Source organism: Coenobita brevimanus, chromosome 116, assembly GCF_032717465.1.
Source record: "Coenobita brevimanus isolate Jiangsu-jjx chromosome 116, ASM3271746v2, whole genome shotgun sequence".
Lineage (NCBI taxonomy): Eukaryota > Metazoa > Arthropoda > Malacostraca > Decapoda > Coenobitidae > Coenobita > Coenobita brevimanus.
This window is the reverse complement of record NC_137069.1, coordinates 7,707,858-7,731,533: the sequence shown is the minus strand read 5'-3', so window position 1 is coordinate 7,731,533 and position 23,676 is coordinate 7,707,858. Positions and strand designations below refer to the sequence as shown.

Genomic DNA, 23,676 nt, shown 5'->3' with positions numbered 1-23,676 from the left:
AATCTAAAAAGCAAAAATGAAGAAAAATACTCATGAAGAAAAAGCAAGGGGGAAGAAAAAGTCAAATCTTAGAGAAAACGTGAAGAAAAAGGGAATGAAAAAAGGCAAAGAGAAAATGGGATAGGGGAAAGAAAATAAGCAGAGAAACTCATGAAGAAACAAGGGAAAGAAAAAGGGTAGTCACGGCTTAGAGAAAACGAGAAGACAAGAGGGGAGAAGAGTTGCCAAGCTGAGAGGAGAAAAAAATAGTCACAGCTTTGAGAAAACGAGAAGGAAGATGGGAAAAAACAAAAAGGACAGTCACAGCTTAGAGAAAACGAGAAGAGAGAGGGGGAAAAATGGTAGTCAAAGCTGAGAGGGGAGAAAATAGTTACTGCTTAGAGAAAATGAGATGAAAGAGGGAAAAAAGAAAGAGGGCGGTCACACCTTAGAGAAAATGGGATACGGAAAAAGGAAAATGGAGAAGGCAACATCATGGGGGACTCAGGTAGACCCCAAATAGAGGACCGCCGCTAGAGACACCACTCCTATTAGCCCCGTCCACCGTAGACTAGAGGCTGAGTTGCAGTAGGAGAAGTCACAGGAGCAGACCCGGCGGATGAGGACCCGGGTCGTGTAGGTCTCGCACGTGTTGGTCATGATGGTGTCGTTGGTGGCGCAGTTTCGGTGGAAGCTCTCGACCTCCTCTGAGGGGAAGAAGAAGAGGTTTATGTTATAGGGAGGCGTCGCAGCTCCCTTTCCATACCGATTATCTTGCATACTTGGCTTTTAATATTTCCTGGCATGCTTTTTTTTTTTTTTTTTAATCGTTTTAATATGGACTGCAGTAAATACGAGAATCATGAGTGTAATGTTTGGAATAAATCGCTAAGGAAGAGGTGTTATGGAATAACCAAAATATTTTAAATACGACCTATAGACCACGCGGACAATTCTATCCGTTTTAGACGGTCGGGACGTAATATTACGAGAGAGAGAGAGAGAGAGTCACCATGCATACGTAATATACTCCCAGCCTGCATGAACAGCAGTCAGTGAAGGTTTGGTTAGTAATTTATTGGCATGAATTAATATTAACCATTTTTTAATCAGTATTTCATTTATAAATTTCTCATTATCTTTCCATTATCTCTATTGATTACAATTATTTTATAGTTTATTTTTCAGGTAATTATAAAAATGTTCTTTAAAAATTCGTCTGATTACCATGTAGCCCTGTCCCCTGTCATTACGCTGCCCTCCCCCCAGCTCGCACCCCCTCTCTATACCTCTCTACTTCATCCCTCCATCTCATCTTCAGTTTACTCTTTATTTCATTTATCCCTGTTTTTTTCTTTTATAAATTCATGATAAAATTGTCCCCGAAACTGTTTGTCAGAGATTCACTATATTGTGCATAAAAGTTCCCGGTCATGTCAAAGCGTGTTGGTGGAGGTGAGGCCAAAAATGGTGTATTTTTCACGTCACAGGTCAAGGTCAAACTTCCCAGTATGTTGACACGGGACTGTTGAAGAGGATGCTGTTAAGTTTTACAGCGTTATTTTCGTAAATTTTCACCGATTTTTTTTTTTCCGCCTGCACACACACACACACACACACAACAATATATATATATATATATATATATATATATATATATATATATATATATATATATGCTTGGTGGTAGGTGGGGGCGCTCACCATCCACTCACTTAATGTAATGCTGCTCTCTGGTGTCTGCCCTGTCCTCTCCTCCATCCCTCTCTTAACTTCCATCTTCTTCTATCCTTCCATCTTCTTCTGTCTTTCTTTCCTTCATTCTGTCCTCGTCCTTCTGCCTACGGGTGACTTTACACTCCCTCTTCTGTCTTTCATTCCTTCATTCTTTCCTCTTCCTTCTGCCTATGGGTGACTCTGCACTGAGTGACAAGCCAAATGGTTTCCTGTTCACCAGGAAACCATTTACTACGCTGGGTGGTAACCATATAACCAAATTTTGGCGCCTGGTGGTTTAGTGGGTAATTACTGTGCTCCAATCGGATTGAGCCGGTGAAGGTTTATATCCAAGGGGTGGTTGGGGTTTATTGCTCACGCAATGCCACTCAGGGATGAGTGAGGCTGGTCACTCATCTTAAATGTCAGGACCAACTTCCTAGCCCCGGGCTCCTCCGCTCCTCATGGGGCAACGTAGGATTGGATATATATATATATATATATATATATATATATATATATATATATAACACACACATACATCTATCTATCTATAAATCTAGGCTGCTTCCCCAAAGTAAAGGGTGGTAGCCGAGACAGGACGACACACTCCCAATTTGCTCATCCACTCAGACATTCATTCGCATGCATGAATGGCCACACACACACACACACACACACACACACACACACACACACACACACACAATCTATCTATCTATCTATATAATCGGTCTATCTATCTATCAATCTATATATACATACGACACCTTAAAACTTCCTTCTACCTAGTCATATCTGTTGTATACAGACTTTTCACAAACGTCATGTGTGTGTGGCCAGTATTATATACATATCATGTATGTATCCTCACCATATTCCTTGGATCCTTCTAGTCCCTGTTATAATAGCCAAGTATATATATGTATGTATGTACGTATGTATGTATGTATGTGTGTCCTGTATCACACATATATCATCTATGTATCATGAATGTATGCTCGCTGTATCCAGTTATAACAATCCACTGTACGGGTGTATGTATGTATGTATGTATGTATGTGTGTACTGTATGTACTGTATGTATGTATGTATGTATGTATCATCTACGTATCATGTATGTATGCTCGCTGTATCCAGTTATAACAATCCACGGTACGGGTGTGTATGTATGTATGTACGTATGTATGTATGTATGCATGCATCCGTGTGTATAGCCTTGCCAGTGGACTCCAACCCATTACCCTCATATGCTCGGCACGACATAGCCCACGCTAGACACTGCCTACTGACGCTGATATACTAACATACAGTTCTTACTCTGTTGTACTAACCTACTTACTCTCATATTCTAACATACTTACTCTGAGATACTAACATACTTACTTACTCTGAAACACTAACATACTCTGATATACTACCATACTTACTCTAATATACTAACATACTTACTCTGATATACTAACATATTTACACTGAAATACTAACATACTTACTCTGATATACTAACATACTTACTCTGAGATACTAACATACTTACTTACTCTGAAACACTAACATACTCTGATATACTACCATACTTACTCTAATATACTAACATACTTACTCTGATATACTAACATATTTACACTGAAATACTAACATACTTACTCTGATATACTAACATACTCTGAAATACTAACATACTTACTCTGATACACTAACATACTTACTCTGATATACTAACATACTCAACATACTTACTCTGATATACTAACATACTCTGATACACTAACATACTTACTCTGATATACTAACATACTTACTCTGATATAATAACATACTCAACATACTTACTCTGATATACTAACATACTCTGATACACTAACATACTTACTCTGATATACTAACATACTCTGAAATACTAACATACTCTGATATACTAACATACTCTGAACTATTAACATACTCTGATATACTAACATACTCTGAAATACTAACATACTTACTCTGATATACTAATATACTTACTCTGATATACTAACGAATTACTCTGATATACTAACATACTTACTCTGATATACTAACATACTTACTCAGGTATACTAACCTGCTTACTCTGATATAATAACCTGCTTACTCTGATATACTAACATACTTACTTACTCTGAAACACTAACATACTCTATACTAACATACTTACTGATATACTAACCTACTTACCCTGATATACTAACCTACTTACCCTGATATACTAACCTAATTATCCTGATATACTAACCAACTTACTTTCTCTGATATACTATCATACTTACACCCAGGCATACTTACTGTGGTACACTAATCTACTTACTCAGTGGCCTACTTACGCGAGTATACTCACTCAATCTAAGGCTTGTCTGTCTACTTAACACAAGGCCTACTTACTCTAATATACTAACTCACTAAGAAACCTACTTACAATACTTACCATGTCAACTTAATCTTTCTAACGTATCCACTCTAGGCTGTCCTTCATTCTCTGTACTTACAAGTAGACCTACTTACAGATATTATATTTATTCGTAGGTATTTCCCCGATTTACTAACCTACATCATCATCATCATCACTATCATCATCACCGCTATCATCATCATTAACATAATCATCATCATCACCACCATCATCTTCATCTTCACCATCATCGTCATCACCATCATCACCACCACCATCATCATCATCATCACCATCATAATCACCACCATCATCACCATCATCATCATCATCATCATCATCATCATCATTCTAAAACAGGACGAAAGACTCTCATTTTTCTCCACTCTGACCTATTAGCTATTAACCTGTTCCATCCAATCCCAGCAAATCTGCAAAATCATCTCCCCATCTCGTCCTTTGTTTGCCACTTCCTCTCACTCCATCTCTCAAACTTGTTCTCTGTCTGCCCCTTCTCTCGCTCCATCTCTCCATCTTGTTCTCTGCCTGTTCCTCTCACTCCATCTCTTCTCTGTCTGCTTCTTCCTCTCACTCCATCGCTTTGTCTTCTTGTCTGTCTGCGTTTCCCTCTCACTCTATCTCTCCTTATTCTTTGTCTGCCTCTTTCTCTCGCTCCATCTCTCCATCTTCGTCTTTGCCTCTTCCTCTCATTCCATCTCTCCATCTTGTTCTCTGCCTCTTCCTCTCACTCTACCTCTTCATCTCGGCCCGTGTCTGCCTCTTCCTCTCACTCCATCTCTGGGCTGCCACTCAGTTACCCTGGTTGTCCATCTGTTATCTGTTCTACGAAGGACGTGACCTGCCCACATCCATTTATGCTTTTGGATTGTACTGATTATATCCTCTACCCTCCTCTATTCCCGTATCCACGAAGCTCTCTCTTTATCTCTCCATTTGATCCCTTATATAACCCTTCCCTTTCCCCTCTTAGAACCCTCCCTCTTCCCCTCTTAGAAACCTCCCTCTTCCCCTCTTAGAACCCCCTCTTCCCCTCTTAGAAACCTCCCTCTTCCCCTCTTAGAACCCCCTCTTCCCTCTTAGAACCCTCCCTCTTCCCCTCTTAGAACCCTCCCTCGTCCCCTCTTAGAACCTTCCCTCTTCCCCTCTTAGAACCCTCCCTCTTCCCCTCTTAGAACCCTCCCTCTTCCCCTCTTAGGACCCTCCCTCGTCCCCTCTTAGGACCCTCCCTCGTCCCCTCTTAGAACCCTCCCTCTTCCCCTCTTAGAACCCTCCCTCTTCCCCTCTTAGAACCCTCACTCATCCCCTCTTAGAACCCTCCCTCTTCCCCTCTTAGAACCCCCCCTCTTCCCCTCTTAGAACCCCCCTCTTCCCCTCTTAGAACCCCTCCTCTTCCCCTCTTAGAACCCCCCTCTTCCCCTCTTAAAACCCCGCCTTTTCCCCTCTTAGAACCCTCCCTCTTCCTCTCTTACCACTCTTAAAATAATTCTTTCTCCTTAACCAAAAAGAAAAAATGAAAAAAAGGATTCAAACTGAGGGTTTTAAAATCTCAAACTACTGTGGTAAAAGACGAATTGGAAAGTTTCAATACTTTATCCATGAGGTGTAATAAAGGTGAATTTGTTACCTTTACTCATTCACCATTTATTAAAGATTTTTTTTGGGAGTATTATACTTCTGATTCTTACTTTTCTTCGTCATCATCATCATCATCGTTCTTCTTCATCATCATCATTACTTATTATTATTATTATTATTATTAGCAGTAGTAGTAGTAGTAGTAGTAGCAGTAGTAGTAGTAGTAGTAGTAACAGTAGTAGTAATAACAGTAGTAGTTGAAGCAGCAGCAGCAATAGTAGTAGTAGTAGTAGTAGCACCAGTACTAACAGTAGTAGTAGTAGTAGTAGTTGCAGCAATGGCAGCAACAACAGCATTATCATTATTACTACATTTATCACCTAGTCTTCAATAACCAACTCTTACCATGTAATAAAAAATACAGTGCCAATAACCAAATCTAAACCACTTCACCATTTTTCGAGCGGCAAATAAGAGAAAAAATTTTACGTCCATTGCTCCTTCACGCATTTTTAAAGTTTTTCAATACACCATAAACTTGAAGCGAGAGTGGTTAATTAAACTCATAACTCGAGAAAGGTCCTGAAAAAGAACAGAGAGAGAGAGAGAGAGAGAGAGAGAGAGAGAGAGAGAGAGAGAGAGAGAGACTTCTTTTTGTGAGAGAGACAGATGTAAACAGAATGGGGATAATGAATGATATGAAGCATTTTGAGAGAGAGAGAGATTGATTGATTGATTGATTGAATAGGAAAACTAGTGCCAGACAGCAAAGGCCATATGGCACTAAACAAGAAATAATTGATATCGGTCAGGTAAAGCAATCATATGGAGGAAAGCATACGGATACGTGACAAAAAGGATATGAGAGCGGTAACCGAAACGTGGGTGGATTCACCTAGAAGATCAGCAAGTGAATGTGGATGGCGTAAGTTACCAAGGAAAGGGAAAGCACGGTGACGCTCAGCAGAGTATCGAGGGCAGTCCAGTAGGAGATGCTCTACAGTAAGTAGAACCTGACAGTAGGAGCAAAGAGGAGGTACTCCACCAGCCATCAAATAGCCATGTGTAAGACGGGTATGGCCTAAACGCAAACGTGCTAACGCTGTCTCCCACCGTCTGTTAGGAAAGGAAGAAAATGACCAAGGCGAAACAGTGGGCTTAATGGAACGCAGCTTACTATTAGTAACATGGAACCACTCCAATTGCCATCGACGCTTAAGTGACAAAGAGAGAGATGGAAAAAAGTCACATACTGTGAGACAGCTGGAGGATAATGTGTTAGACGCTGCTGACCTGGCCAAAAAATCCACCTGTTCATTTCCTGCAATACCAACATGGCTCGGAACCCAACAAAAGGTGACTACTTTCTTCCTGGTAGCAATCCTGTACTACCACTCCTGAATTTTAAGAACAAGTTGGTTGGCTGCGGGAATGGTCTGGAGCCTAAAAAGGGCACTAAGGGTGTCTGTGAATATAACAAAAGATGAGATCTGTGAAGAAAAAATATATCGAACAGCAATCAAAAGAGCAAATAATTCTGCACTGAAAATACTAGCAACATCAGGGAGACGGGATTGATATGAACTATTGGGAAACAAAACTGCAAAACTTGTGCCACCAGAGGATTTCGAGCCGTCTGTATAAATGGGTGTGGCTGACGAATGACAAGACAAATGGTGATAGAAGAGAGATCGTAGGTGAGACGGGGAGGTAGAGGATTTAGTTGCAGGGAGAACAGAGGAACATATACTTGGGGGTGGAATAAGCCACGGAGGAAACGAACAAAGGTGATATGGAAAAACGCGAGGAGGAGGAAGAGATAAAGAGCGGGAGAAATTATCTACTCTATGTAAAAAGGAGTACCGTTGGTAGAAAGGTGTCCGGGATGGATTGGATGGAACGGATGTAGAAAGAAAACCGGACGAGGAATGTTGATTAAGTCTGTAATAATAACGAAGGGTCAGTTCATCACGACGATGCGATAAGGAGGGCAAACCAGACTCAGCATACAAGCTCTGAACAGGAGTGGAACGGAATGCCCCTAAAGCAAGACGAATGCCTTCGTGATGGATTGCATCCAACCTGCGAAGAGTGGCAGGGGATGCAGAGGCATAGACTTGACAACCATAATCAAGAACAGAAATAACTACGGCGATATGTAAACGTAGGAGTAGAGTGCGATCAGAGCCCCAACTGAGATGGCTCAGTGTCCGTAGGAGTTGAAGTCGTCGAAAGGCAGATGTTTTCACGGTAGCTATATGTGAAGACCAAGTCAACCGAGAGTCAAAAGACAAACCCAAGAATGTAGTAGTAGGATGATATGGAAGAAGGGTGTCATATAGATATAGTGATGGCTGTGGAATAACACGCCGTCTGGAAAACATCATAGTTCGTGATTTAGATGGCGAAAAGCGGAATCCATGAGAAGTTGCCCTAGTCGACACAACACTCACAGCTGACTGCATACATTGACCGAGACGAGAAGGGCCAGCATTAGCAAGGTAAATTGCTAAATCATCTACATATTCGGAAGCATGGACTCTAGGAGGAAGAGAAAATACCATTTATTGCAACAAGGAACAAAGTCGTACTCAGAACACACCCCTGTGGAACGCCCTCCACCTGTGGAAAGGTGGCCGATAAACTGCCAGAAACACGCACCCGAAAGGTTCGAGCTTTCAAAAAATTGTCGAGAAAAACACCCATATTACCAACTACTCCAAAATGGACTAAAGTACAGAGAATATGATGCTTCCACGAAGTGTAGTATGTTTTCTCAAGATCAAAAAAGACACCGAGAACTGATTGCTTGCAACGAAAAGCCTGACGGATATAAGACTCTAGCTTCACTAAGGGATCTAAAGAACTACGCCCCTTATGAAACCCATATTGAAATCGGAAAGAAGATTCTTAGATTCTAAATACCACATCAAACGAGCATTGACCATCCATTCCGGTAACTTACCAAAGCAGCTGACAAGAGCAATAGGTCTGTAATCCTGTGGAGAGTGACCGGTCCTACCAGGTTTTAAAAAGGGAAGCAAATATGCCATGCGCCAGGCGTCAGGGAACTCACCATCTGTCCAGATCGTATTATAAAGTGACAGGAGAAAGGATAATACTGGTCGGGGTAGGTGTTTTATCATTTGGTAATGAATACCATCGGGGCCCTCACAAGTGTTGCCACAAGACTGGATCCCAGACAGAAGCTCGGACATAGAAAATGGAACATTATATGACTCCGCAGATGACAGAGTAAAACGCACTGGGGTACGTTCAACCTCGTGTTTATAGTGATGGAACTCCCGAGAGAGATGGACTCCCTTGCTGATCTCACTGAAATGGTCTCCCAGTATATTTGCAACCCTAGAAGGATCAGCAACAGACTCACCATCGACATGAAGTACTGGAGCTGGTGGGGGAGAGTATTTGCTTGAAATTTTGTGAATATAATTCCACAGGACAGTAACCGGCGTGGAAGACGTGACATTGGACACATAAGACGACCAACCTGCCTTTCTGACAGCCTTTATTGTCCTATGCAAAATGGCATCAGCCCGTTTAAATGCAAGGAAGGCAGATTGGCGGCCTGGAGTATGCTTTCTTCATCGGTACGTTCTCCATCGAACCCTTCTGATCCGAAGGGCTCTAGTACAATCAGGGGACCACCATGGAACGCATTTGGACGCAAAGGGGCGTGTAGTCTGGGGAATGGATTCCAATGAGGCAGCCAGCACCAGGTCTGTAAAATAGGTAACTATATCATTCACGCTTGGGGCGGAAGAGGGGACTAAAAGTGAGTGGAAAAATGAAGAGAACTCATCCCATTTCGCACGGTCAAAAAGCCAGCGCGGGGGACGACAAACAGGTGAACAGGATGAACTAGTGAGTAAAATGGGAAAGTGATCACTAACCAAACAGGTATCCAGTACAGACCAGGTAAAATCTAAAGACAGAGATGGTGAGCAGAGAAATATCAAGACAAGAAAATGTATGAGTGCGAGGATCATGATGTGTAAATGAGCCAGAATTAAGAATGTGGAGGTCATGATTAGACAGAAAAAAATCAAGTAGGCAGCCTCTAGCAGAAATGGCATTATCACCCCATAAGGGATGCCTGCAACTGAAGTCGCCCAGTAGCAATATAGGCGGAGGCACAAGTGATAAAAGACGTGAAAGCCCGGGGAAATCTATGGGGAAGGAAGGTGACAAATAGAGTGAAATAATAGTAATCCAGCGATGGAAGAAAACCCTCACTATAGTGCACTTAAGTGACGAAGAAACTGAAGAAGGTTCATGGGGGACTGTACTGTGAATGAGGATCGATGATTCAGAAATCGAAGAAGGCGTACTAATGAAAACATAACCTGGGATTTGAGCAGGAGGGATGGAAAGACGGGTTTCTTGGAGACACACAACCAATGGGCAATACTTGGCAAGGAGGCATCTAAATTCAAAGCAATTCATATTAAAACTTCGAATGTTCCACTGAAGTACGGAAGCCATAATACTAACAGATAAAATAAAATAAAATCCAATAAAACAAATATAAAAGCACTAAAAAATAAAGGTAAAACCAAGGACATCAGAAACTAATTGTGGAACACAATAACCAGGGAGGGGCAATCACAATTAGCGACAGGATAGTATGGGGGAAGGAACAGAAGTGGGGGAACGCAAAATGACTGGAGGAGCGTCATTGGAAACAACAGAAAGGGAGGGAATTATCGACGGATTAGGGGAGGGAGGAACAGGAGTAGGTGGTAGGGGATCTGGCACTGGATGTACCTCCACACATGTCTGTATGACCCGTGAAGAACACCCCGAAACAACTGGTGTTGAGGGGAGACAAATTTTGAGTAGAACTTCTGACAGATGATACCCCCATACTAGACTTGGTGGGTCGAGAAACACACTCACACGGCGAACACTGCGGTTTCAGACTGTTTAGAGAGGGAGGTGTTGTTGTCCGGGAAAAACCAGGTCGCAAGCGAAGGGCAAAGGACAAGGATGAGGTAGGGTGAAAATGAGGGATTCGAGTAGTACCAGAACGGTGGTTAGAAGGCTGTTTACTGGAGTATGAAACAAGGGAAGGGGGGACATGACGGGGAGGGCGGAGAGATTGTTTCGGTGGAACAAACAAGGATCGACTGAACATGGCAGGCTGAGCGTGAACTCCGTTGGTGGCCATAAGCAATTGGCCATCTGTAGACAAAGTCGGTGAGGTAGAAGGTGGACAATTCTGGGCAACGGGCGAAGGGGTTGAGAGGACAGTTGTGGCGACAGAGGAAGTCAATGCTGGTACATGTGAAGCTGTACTAGGAGCAAGGGTCGAGGAGCAGGTAGGGATCCTGATCGACCAACAGATATGGCCTGCATACGTGGAACAATCATCAAATCCCATACTTCGGACAATCTGGCGGGCCTCCCTACGTGACATTGGATCACGGGCACGAGTACGAGAAACCTCGCACTCAAATAGGTATGTGGGACAAGAACGTATGTAGGCGGGATGGCCACCTCCACAACTGGGACAACGACATGCAGCAGCAGGTCAGTCTGCTTCGGCATGATCAGGCTGAGCACGCCTGGGGCAAACAGCCACGGAGCGACACCACTTACTGGGATGGCCATAGCGCCAACATGATCGGCACTGTCGAGGAGAATCAATATACTCTCTCACTCATAACTTAATACCACCAATAATCACATATTCAGGGAGAGATCGTGAATTAAACGTGACCTTAGCTATATTAACTGGACGTGTACGGTTTCCTCTCAGTGGAATGGTGTAACATAGGACAGACTGAACATCATGCCCCAACTCCTGAAGGGCGGCTTGGATATGTGACGAACAATCAGAAAATTCCCTGTCACCTAATCGTACATATGGGGGGACAGCGACAGTACCAACAACAGAATTTAGGCGTAAATCCCTGGAAGTCGGAATGGGAGCACCAGTGTTATATAATGAGGTAGTCATGGCATCAGCCTGGGCTTTATTCTGAACAGTAACTATACGAGATCCATCACGTAGGGAACGAAATGTCACATCCTTCCCAACATGACGGAGTAAAAGTAGATGGAACTCCAAATCATCTGAGGCTAGAGAAGCATGAGGGGGAATGGTGAAATATTTGGTCCAGTTCTGGGGGTCAAATAACGACGATGAAAATGAATGACTGGTTTTAGATAAAATGGAAGGACGAATGCGTGAGGAAAAAACAGTAGCAGTGGACTTTGGGTGGTGGAGATTTGAAACAGAGGAGCTCGGTGTCGAGGCAGAGAAGGGTTCGTAAGGTTGTAGAGTGGCAATGTTGGAAGGGTTGGATACAGGGGGAGCAACTGAGACAGCGACGGCGGGTGTAGTATGGTAGTCGGTAGGCATAGTTGATGTAGTTGGTAAGTGTTCATCAAGAGAAGTGTCCATAAGCGGTTCAGAGGTCGTCAACGAATTAGGTATGGGAGGTAGTGGTAAGGAGGCCCCTCCCGAAGCCCCTGCATTCTCTGCTTCAAATGCCAAAATGAGGTCTGACTAAGAGAGGCAGGCAGAGACGTCCGCACCACGCCAAGGCTCAGTGTGGACTGGAGAGAGAGAGAGAGAGAGAGAGAGAGAGAGAGAGAGTTCACTGTCTCATCCGGTCTCATATATGGTTCAGAAACTCACAATGAAGATCAGCCAAGCAATATGAAGTTTATCTATCTATCTATCCATCTATCTATCTATCTTTCTGTCAATCTGTCCATCTATCTATCGAGAGTCCAGTGTGAGAGAAATTAGAGCTAGCTTCCACTCTCACCATTAATATCGTAGACGGTCACCGATTCACAGCCCAAGTCGCAGGATCCGGACTCGATCTGCTCCTCAGTGAAGTTGGCGTCCATGCAGCCGTCTATCCTCGAGCTGTTGCTTCGAGGAGAGTAGCTGCAGAGGAAACACTCCACGCTGAGGCCTGGAGGGGCAGGAAAAGGAGGAAAATCAGCTACGAAAATGGGGCAGGGAAATTGAGTAGGAAATCAGGAAAAATGTGATGATGATGATGATGATGATGATGATGGTGATGGTGATTTGTGGAGAGTAGCTGCAGAGGAAACACACCACACTGAGCCTGGAGGGGCAGGAAAATGAGGAAAATCAGGAAGGTAAATTGGGTTGGAACACTGAGAAGGAAATCAGGAAAAATTTGATGACGATGATTATTTGGGGTAAGTTGCTGCAGAAGAAACACTCCACGCTGAGGCCTGAGGGGGAGGAAAATCAGGAAAATCTGGTAGGAAAAATGAGGAACGAAATCAGGAAAACATGGTAAGAAAAATTGGGTAGGAAATCAGGAAAATATGGTAAGAGAAATGGGTAGGAAATCAGGAAAATATGGAAGGAATATTGGGTAGGAAATCAGGAAAATATGGCGAGAATATTGGGAAGGAAATCAGGAAAATATGGCGAGAATATTGGGTAGGAAATCAGGAAAATACTGTAAGATAATTGGGTAGGATATCAGGAAAATATGGTAAGAATATTGGGTAGGAAATCAGGAAAATATGGTAAGAAAATTGGGTAGGACATCAGGAAAATATGGTAAGAAAATTGGGTAGGACATCAGGAATAATGTGGTGGTGAAGATGATGGTGATGGTTCGGGAGGCGTAGCTGCAGAGGAAACACTCCACGCTGAAGCCTGGAGGGAAGGAAAATGAGGAAGGAAATTCAGGAGAGGTGATGATGATGATGATGATGATGATGATGATGATGATGATGATGATGATGGTGATGATGATGATGATGATGATGATGATGGTGATGATGATGATGATGATGATGATGATGGTGATGATGATGATGATGATGATGATGATGATGGTGATGATGATGATGGTGATGATGATGATGATGATGAACTGTCGCTTCGTATCACACACACACACACACACACACACACACACACACACACACACACACGATTCCCCCGAAAACACCACACACATTCCCCCCCAAACACCACGCACATTCCCCCATCCCCCATCCACACCCACTCTCCCTCACCCCACCCCCACCCTAACCCCCACACTTATCCCTCCACTTCCACATCCCCCTCCCTATCCCCCACCCCCATCTCACACAATAAAAAAACTGCCTTCGTCTAAACAGCAGCCTCACCCCTTGCCCAGATAATCACAAGGCTCAGTGTAATGTAAACTGCAGGTCCAGAAAGCCGGGCCCTTTACCTCGTTGCAAAGGACAAAGGGAGGAATTAAGCGCCTGAGAAAAAGGGACTCCGCCTTCTGGAACACAGGCAAGGCTCTGCAACACACGCCCAGGTTGCACGGGTTTATTTCTCCTTAGAGCTTGGGGATTAAAAGAGAAGGTTAAAATAATTTAGAATAACTGAATTTTAAACGCATACAATAATAAACACCTTGATTTACTGCATGGCGTGTCTGGCGTTGGAGTGGGAGCCTTCTCGCGGTGGCACCCATATGACTACAGTTCTTTCACACTAACCTGGTCCAGATTTTCGTCCTATCGTAGCTTATTTCACGAAGGTCAGTGGTTGAAAAAGACAATATTACGACTCTACACCCATTCCATAACACTTCCTCGTGACTAGCATCATAATCCATTGTTAATATGGTGCTACAATTTGGAATTCAAGATGGAGAGATGCAAATTCTGGCCAAGTTAGAGTAAAACGAGTATAGTTGGCTCTGCTGCTTGGTTATAAAAAAAAACTCAACTCCACGCTTGTCCACCGAAAGGAGGATGGTGGACTGCAAGAGGAGGGGAACTTAAGCCTGCAGTCCACCGGGTTCACGTTCAGATAAGCCTGGGATTACAGCTACTACAACTGCCAGGATTTGGGGACTATACGCAGGGTTAAGTATATTCTAATTTGTTCTGAATATTTCAGCTACTTAAACACAACGGCGTGTCTCCTTGATTACTAATTCTTGCTGTTGTTAGACGGTAAGATCCATGTAATAAAGAAAGAATTACCGAAACCTATAATATAATTCGGTGATTCGCTGGGACTGGATGGAACAGGCTGAGAGGAAAAAAAATATGGGAGAGGCCTTTGCTCTGCATTAGTCTGACTAACCCTGATGATGATGATGATGATGATGATGATGATGATGATGATGATGATGATGATGAGGATGATGATGATGATGATGATGAGGATGATGATGATGATGAGGAGGAGGAGGAGGACGTTCATTTTCTTTTGCTACTAAAAGACGATTTTCGGAGTAATTGTCCAGAGGAGTTTTAAAGGAGCTTCGTACGGCTGTGTGTGTGTGTGTGTGTGTGTGTGTGTGTGTGTGTGTGTGTGTGTGTGTGTGTGTGTGTGTGTGTGTGTGTGTGTGTGTGTGTGTGTGTGTGTGTGTGTGTGTGTGTGTGTGTGTGTGTGTGTGTGTGTGTGCGTAAAAGGCAGGCAATACTGCGTGTAAGCTTTGTGTGTGCATGTTTAAAGGGACCTCAGTACTGTGTGTGTGTGTGTGTGTGTGTGTGTGTGTGTGTGTGTGTGTGTGTGTGTGTGTGTGTGTGTGTGTGTGTGTGTGTGTGTGTGTGTGTGTGTGTGTGTGTGTGTGTGTGTGTGTGTGTGTGTGTGTGAGTGCGTGCGTGCGTGCGTGCGTGCGTGCGTGCGTGTGTGTGTGTGTGTGTGTGTGTGTGTGTGTGTGTGTGTGTGTGTGTGTGTGTCTGAGTCAGTGTGTACGTGTGCGTGCTCGCTTGTCTCTGTGTGCGTGTGCTGGGGCAAAATGCAGATTAGTTGAGAGTTGCAAATGTCAATCATCCGCTTCGGCTCTTTGCAACGCGGGGTCACAAGCAAGAAGGCAAACAATTAAGTCACTGAATATATTTGGCTGCTTGATTATGTGACGTGGTGTGTGTGTGTCGAGAGAGAGGGAGAAAAGAAAGTGGGTCTTCTTTCACTTAATTTGGGTTAAACAGAATGAGAGAGAGAGAGAGAGAGAGAGAGAGAGAGAGAGAGAGAGAGAGAAACTCACATCCAAGGTACAAATGTAGACAAAAAATGGTCACCTTATATTTCACCTCTTCTATTTCATACTTTCCTCTGCTGGCTATTGTTGCTAAGCTGCGAGAGGCTTGGTATAATTCTCGGCCCATATATACCAGTAAAACGCCTTTGTCGGCGAGGTAAGAGCAGGCCATTTAAATCCAAAAACACTGAAGTTCGCCTTACACCCCGAGGATGCCTAGAGTATATTGATGGCTGTCTACCTACCAAGTTTCATGCCTTTACAATAAACTGTCTGGCCTGTGGCCCTCTTCTGAAGATTTTCCATATGCTGCACTTAGCGCGTTTCACGAGCAATGTGTGTTTTTGACAGATGAAACCTGTCAACAACAAATCTTAAAGAACTGGGCTATCATATGGTGCAAACCACGCAGTGATCGGCCCTGTGACTGCTGAGTTATAAGCTTCTCAAAAGCGTTACGGTCAGGCAGGGTCGGGTCGGGCCGGGATTGGCCGGCCAGGCCGGCCTGGGTTGGGCCGGGCCGGGCTGGGTTGGGCCAGGCCGGGTTGGGCCTCTCACGTGTGAAAAAGGCCACTACTTGACGAGAGACTCGGAAGGGCTTCGCCCTCGCTTGTAATAAAAGTTCACCTATTTTCACCTCTACTTGTCCCTTTCCTCTGCTGGCTAGGATGAGACAGACTTTAATGAGAAGTCATCATTAGGTTACAGAGGAGTCAAAACAAAGGCTTATATGGTAGCAGGCCGATGTAAGGTCATGTTCATTATCCTTGCCTTGTCCTCGATGTCCTCTGGGCTGTTGGGAAAATGGATCTGGCACGGACTGCAGGAGAACTTATGACAGGTGGGAGTGGCAAGGCCACGGCTGCCCAGGGTTGTATCCAAATTCGTCAATGGGAATGCTTCATACAAAAATACACGAAAATACAAACACACACACACACACACACACACACACACACACACACACACACACACACACAGCAGCAACAAACATAGCTACTTCAAATACACTCAGAGCAGCGGGAGAGGCATTACAAATAGAGGTGAGAGGCGGCATCGTGAAACTCTTACTGTCTGCACACGAGTTTATCCACACACACAAACAAAATGAAAGAAAGAAAGGAAATGTAGCGAATTCAAACAAGATCATAGCAGTGGGGAACGTACAACAAACAGAGGTGACATCGTTATTGCACTGGACACCATAAAAAAAATTATACTTATCATAAATTCGTCTGGTGGTATTAAAAAAAAGACAAAAAATGCAGGAAAATCGCATAAAACTCGGAAAGACGGGGAACGTACGACATAAAGTCGTGAGAGGTGATATAGTTAATGCACTGGACACCGTAAATAAGAATCTGGTATAATATATTCGTTTGGTGATATAAAAAAAAAAAGCGAGAAAAAAGCAACACAATCACATAAACCTCAGAAAGACAGGGAACATACGACATAACAGAGGCGAGAGGTGGCATCGTAAAGAACAGGGCATCATCAAAAAAATATTCTAGTTATAATAAATTCGTCGGGTGATATTAAAAAAGAGCATAAAGACGAGATAAAATACAGGAAAATCATATAAAACTCATAAAGACGGGGGAACGTGGTGGTGGTGGTAGTGCTGGTGGAGGTGGTAGTGATGGTGGTGGTGGTGGTGGTGGTGGTGGTGACAGTAACAACTTTCCACGGGCTCACTTCACACACACACACACACACACACACACACACACACACACACACACACACACACACACACACACACATTGCCATTCATTATTCAGCAGGCCTCAGTTATTCACATTCGGATTAATCTCCTTCTTTACCTAACTTGAATAATTACTAAGATGCTGATGAATACTAGGATAATACTTAGGCCCGTATTCCCTAACACCTTTTCCTAGGCGATCGGGTTTGCTTAATACATCTTACTCACCTCTTTTGAGGAAACTCCCATACATCTTTTTCCTAAGAGATTTATTTTGCTTATTACACATTACTGTCCTCTTCTGTGTTAAATAAATCCTTCCAATATCGTCATACTCTGCATAAACCTATAAAAGGATATTAACCAGTCATATCCAAAAATAAATCGATAAGGAAAAGGTGTTAGGGAGCCTCCTTACCCGACGAAAATACGGGTCTTCGTCCTCTCATGCTCGCCTACTCGAGCAACCTATTCCCGCTAAAGCCAGACGATTTTATTCAGCTAAGAGAGAGAGAGAGAGAGAGAGAGAGAGAGAGAGAGTACCTTTGCTCTTCCTACTCCATTACTCTCAGACTCTTTGGGATTTCAATCTGTGCCCGGAACACCTCGGGCTGGTGCATGATTGATGACTCTCTCTCTCTCTCTCTCTCTCTAGTTTCTTCCTTAAACATGTCTTCAAATTACTTTAAACCTCTCCTCTCTCTCTCTCTCTCTCTCTCTCACACACACACACACACACACACACACACACACACACACACACACACACCTGCGTCCAAGAACCAGGGTAATGGGAGGAACGTGAGCTAGTCTTGTGTTTGTTCTGGATTTAGTTATTGTTGTTGTTGTTGTTGCTGGGGAAGTCTGGGAAATAACACTCAAGTACGGTACTTAACAAGACCTATTTTAAGGGGGTATGCTTTCCTGGTCCTACCCCCACCTCACCCCCACCCCCTACCTCCCCCCACCCTACCTTACCCTACCATACCCTACCCCACCCCACCCCGACACTTTCATTCTTCCAATTATATCGATATCAAAACACCCTCACCTGTGTGGGGCTCGAACCCACCTCGGCACTGTAGTTCTAAAAGATGTATGGCCGTCACGTAATTATGACTCTTTTTCTGTCACACACACACACACACACACACACACACACACACACACACACACACACACACACACACACACACACACACACACACCTATGCTCTCCAGTCTTTTAAATCCAGTGTGTCCAGGCGTCTCGAAATGTACGGATCTTGAATTTGTCTATTTGGTTATTACGTTTATCTTTTCTTCTTGGAGCGAACAATCTTGTGGGTTTGTGGCCTTTGGTTCCTTCTTCCATTAAAACAGTCTGGAATAAATTGGCTCTCTGGTTTGTTTTTTTTTGGGTGGAGAGGGAATCTTCCCGGCAGGCCTTTGGTTCCTTCTTCCTTGATTTTTAAATATCTGGAATACCAGTACTTGACTTCCAAATCGATAAATTCTAAAATAAACAAGATGCGGTGCCAAGGCACAGCAAACCCATCCCCGGCAGTCATTTTAGTGCTGACGTATAAACAACAGGATATCTAGTCAAAGATGTCACATATCAAATTTGGAATAAATCGGGTGAAAATTGACGATTTTATGTCCATTAGAAATTTTAGGCCCGACCCACGTGACACTGACCCTCCCTATCGCTAACTGGGGGGTGACCCCCCTGATGTAATAAGGCAAGTTATAGGATGCATATTTGAAAGATGCTTCTTTAGGTTTTGGTGTCATGTCGATATAACAGATTTGAAAGTAGTTATGACGAAAAACGCATTTTTTACATTGTTTTTTACATTCTTTGGCCCTACAGTCTGGGCCTTGGCCCAATTTGGCCCCAAATTTAATCAGGTGATCAGAGAGTCATAGCCCATCACCACTGTAATTTTAGTCACAATCGCACCAATAGTTCTCGCGTAAAGTTGCTACCAGCCAGACAGATAGACCGAGAGACAAACATACAAACAGACAAACCGAGTGAAAACAATACCCGTTCCTGAGCCCCTCCGGGCCGGAAACGGGTAATGAAAATCGCCTGGGTAAAGAAAGAAAAAAGTTATTACAAATTATTACATACGCCACGAAAAGCCAGGGGAAAAAAAATAAAAATCGTTCTTACCAATTTAAATATTTTTGAGCCTCCATGATTTTTTTTTACGTTTTTGAGGCAGTGAAAGAAAACTGTTGGATCGTGCTGTGTGTGTGTGTATATATATATATATATATATATATATATATATATATATATATATATATATATATATATATATATATATATATTCTCTTTCTTCAAGACTTCGACATTGGTAATAAGGTCCATACAGGGGGTGAAAATTTTATGGAAACTTAGGGGTGTGAAAATTGGAGAGAGAGAGAGAGAGAGAGAGAGAGAGAGAGAGAGAGAGAGAGTCACAGAAACCTAGTTCTTCTTTTAATTTTTTTTCTTCTTTACTTACCCGGTGTTAGTAGCAGTGCCAGTGTGACCAGCAGGGTAGAAAGGGCCGCCCACAGCCACCGACCCGCCATCACAGCCTGTCCGAAGAAGACGAAGAAAAAGAAATGTAATGTTCTCTTCGCAAAACAGCGTGAGCGAAAGTAAAAAAAAAAAAAAATCGATGGAGGAAATTTAAGTTAGAATTGTACGTGTCAGATGCGTTAGCCTGTATTTCATATATTTACAGTGTGTGTGTGTGTGTGTGTGTGTGTGTGTGTGTGTGTGTGTGTGTGTGTGTGTGTGTGTGTGTGTGTTTATGCGCTGTTTGTGTGTTTTGAAGTGTGTGTGTGTGTGTGTGTGTGTGTGTGTGTGTGTGTGTGTGTTTATGCGCTGTTTGTGTGTAGGCGTGTGTGTTTAAGTGTGTGTGTGTGTGTGTGTAAATATTTTGAGGTAACCCGTATCATTGTTATACTTCCATACTATTTCTACTTTAACTTGGCCTAAAACTGCCATCCCTCCATCTTGAACACTACCTTATATAGCGACAGTAGAATATGATGCTAGTCACGAGGAAGTGGTATCAATGTCCTTAAGCCAGTGATCTTCGTGATATAAGCTGCAAAAGGACGAAAATCTGGGCCAAGTTAAGATGAAAGGAGTATAGCTGAGAGAGAGAGAGAGAGAGAGAGAGAGAGAGAGAGAGAGAGAGAGAGAGAGAATGCCATGTCTGAAGAGATGTAGTGAAGAAATAAAGTAATGATACATAGAGGAATTTTCACAGCCATCAGTTTCCAGATTTTTCCACCCCCCTGTATGGACCTTATTACCAATATCGAAATCTTAAACAATGAAAAAAAATATATATATATATACAAACTGATTCAATAGTTTTCTTTCACTGCCTCATAAACGTCAACAAATTCATGGAGGCTCACAAATATTCAAATTGCTTAGAAGGATCTTTTATTTTTTCTCTTTCCTTAGATGACGTATTTCATAATTTTTGATAATTTTTTCTTTCTTTATCGAGATTTTCATTTATTTTGGAATTTATCGATCTGGGGGTCAGGTATTCCAGATTTTTTTTAATGCATGGAAGAAGGAACCAAAGGCCTGCCCGGAAGATTCGTCCCGCAAGAAAAAAAAAATAACCAGAGTCAATTTATCCCAGATTTTTTAATGGAAGAAGGAACCAAAGGCCACAAACCTGCAAGGTTGTTCCCTCCAAGAAAATAAAAACAAAATAACCAGATAGGTAACTTCAAGCTCCGTACATTTCGAGATGCCTGAACAAACTGCGTTTAAAAGACTGGAGATCATAGGTGTGTGTGTGTGTGTGTGTGTGTGTGTGTGTGTGTGTGTGTGTGTGTGTGTGTGTGTGTGTGTGTGTGTGTGTGTGTTTAAACATACAGTGCCGAGGTGGGTCTGAGCCCCACACAGGTGAGGCTGTTTTTAGTCTTGATATTATGACAAGAATGAAAGTATCTGGGCGGGGTGGGGCAGGTAAGAGTAATGTAGGGTAGGGTAGGGTAGGGTGAGGGATGGGGTTGGGTGGGACGGGGGGAGGTAGAGGGTGGGGGTGAGGTGGAGGCAGTACCAGGCAAGCATAACCCATGAAAATTGGTTTTGTTATTATTAAGTACTTGAATATTATTTCCCAAAGTTCCCCAATAACAACAACAACAACAATAACAAAATCCAGAGCAAAAGCAAGTCCAGCTTACGTTACTCCCATTAACCTGGTTCTTGGACGCAGGTGAGAGAGAGAGAGAGAGAGAGAAACCTAGGATTTTTTCCTTTTTTTCTTCTTTACTTACCCGGCGTTAGTTGCAGTGCCAGTGTGACCAGCAGGGTAGAAAGGGCCGCCCATAGCCACCGACCCGCCATCACAGCCTGTCCGAAGAAGACGAAGAAAAAAGAAATGAACAGAGTAAGCGAAAGTGTAAAAAAAAATCGAAGGGGAGAGAGAGAGAGAGAGAGAGACGGAGGAAATATGTAGCTCTTCATACTTTGCTAAGGTGACGTGGTACTGTACAAGACACTGGCCCGTCTTCTCGTCAGGTAATAAGCCTCCCTAACACCTCTTTCTTTGCGATTTATTTTTGGATACAGCTGGTTATTAGTATCCTTCTGTACAACATTTATGCAGTGTGTGGCGATATTGGAAGGATTTATATAAGAAACAGAAAAGGAAAGTCAGGGGTAAAAAACAAATGCCAGAGAGACTATATCCACTTCATAGAAAAACTGATGAATCACTGTATTGTGTCAGTGCAACCCAGTCAATTATATGGAGAACAGTTAAACAGGCTTGTACCGTTATTTTGAGCATGCTGGTAATGTTGTTGTTACAGTTGCTATTCTTCTATATCTGTCTTTCAATCTAACAATAAACTTAAATGAACTTGATGTTTATATATTTTCCAGGACTTTAAGATATTTGTGGTGGCCGTCCATTACAAACTCCACCTCTTTCAGTATCTACATGTGTTTTTTATAAATATTTTATTTTGTGACTAATTTTCTTCTACATATTCTCTTTTAATTTTTGACTATTTTATCTCATATTATTTGCACATGTAATTAATTTTATAACAGACTGTAATTATGCAAACAAATTTATTCATGGTTACCACTGTTTTGTATAAATATAAATATATAACAATATTCATCAACAATCTAAAATCCTAAACCAATCATATGCTGATCAGTAAAATACAGTGGAACAGTGAGGACCTCTGATACTGGTGAACAGCAGATCTACTATTCCTGCTGATGTCTGTGTTGGCTTACAAACTGGTTCATGCCAAAGGATTGGACAATAGATTCAACCTGACGGAGTCTGTCAATGCCACATTTACTAAAATTCCCAGTAAATATGAGGGAAGTAATATTGAGACGATTAATATTATCATTTGTCCAAACTGACATTCGACCTTGAAGATGACCTTCAAAGAAAGATCACAGGTGAAATCTGACATCATTTTTAGATTCACGATACACGACTTCCTGTATAAGTTTATTACAACCTGTAAACCTGTTAACGTAAAGGAGATATAAAGGATTTAAGTTTCAAAACAAGAAAATTGGTCATAACTCGGTCATCTTGGACTTTTTCAAACTTTCGAAGAGGCGGGCATCATCATCCTATATGGCCCTACAGTCATACAAAACATGAGAAAATTCCTGCGAATGGTTTCTGAGATCCAGCGTGCAACGGACGAACGGATGTACGGTCGGACGGACGGACGGAAGGATATGACCTAGCCTAAGATTCCACTTCGTGAGAAACGATGTGGAATAACAAAATAAATCGCCTGGGAAGAGGTGTTAGGGGTTTCCTTAACCGACAGGAATATGGGTCAAAGTCGAAGTCAAAAACACTTCAAAATCCCACGACTCTCTCTCTCTCTCTCTCTCTCTCTCTCTCAGGCTCCTACGACTCACTCTTAGTTGAATAAAATCGTCTGGTTTTGGCGGTGGGAAAAGAAAATAGAGTTGTGCCTACCACGAGAGGGGTAAGCGAAATTCAGAGCCCGTAAAATTCTAGGCATTCTTATCGCCTGACGTGGATGTGTGTGTGTGTGTGTGTGTGTGTGTGTGTGTGTGTGTGTGTGTGTGTGTGTGTGTGTGTGTGAGGGTGGAAAATCAGTACATATATACCTATCTACACACATAACATACAGTACACAGCCTACCTACCTGCCTCGGACCCACGCACATACATTGGCACCCACACAGACATACTGCAGTCACCTCTCTCTCCTCTCCTCTCTCTCTCTCTCTC

At 42.8% G+C, this 23,676-nt stretch overlaps 1 protein-coding gene across 1 annotated transcript; it reads right to left on the bottom strand.

The window, feature by feature from the left end:
- Positions 1–483: 483 nt before the first annotated feature.
- Positions 484–19,981, bottom strand: LOC145418784 (uncharacterized). Its single transcript, XM_080287117.1, has 3 exons — positions 19,912–19,981; positions 12,505–12,657; positions 484–686 (listed from the first exon to the last, which is right to left on the bottom strand). The coding sequence occupies exons 1-3, from the start codon at positions 19,979–19,981 to the stop codon at positions 484–486; spliced, it is 426 nt and encodes a 141-aa protein (XP_080143243.1).
- Positions 19,982–23,676: the final 3,695 nt, after the last annotated feature.

Coding starts and splice junctions, on each gene's coding strand:
- LOC145418784 (XM_080287117.1), bottom strand. CDS start 19,981: ATGGCGGGTCGGTGGCTGTGGGCGGCCCTTTCTACCCTGCTGGTCACA. Junction 12,658..19,911: donor GGCACTGCTACTAACACCGG/GTAAGTAAAGAA, acceptor CTGCCCCTCCAG/GCCTCAGCGTGGAGTGTTTC. Junction 687..12,504: donor GACCGTCTACGATATTAATG/GTGAGAGTGGAA, acceptor TCTTCCCCTCAG/AGGAGGTCGAGAGCTTCCAC.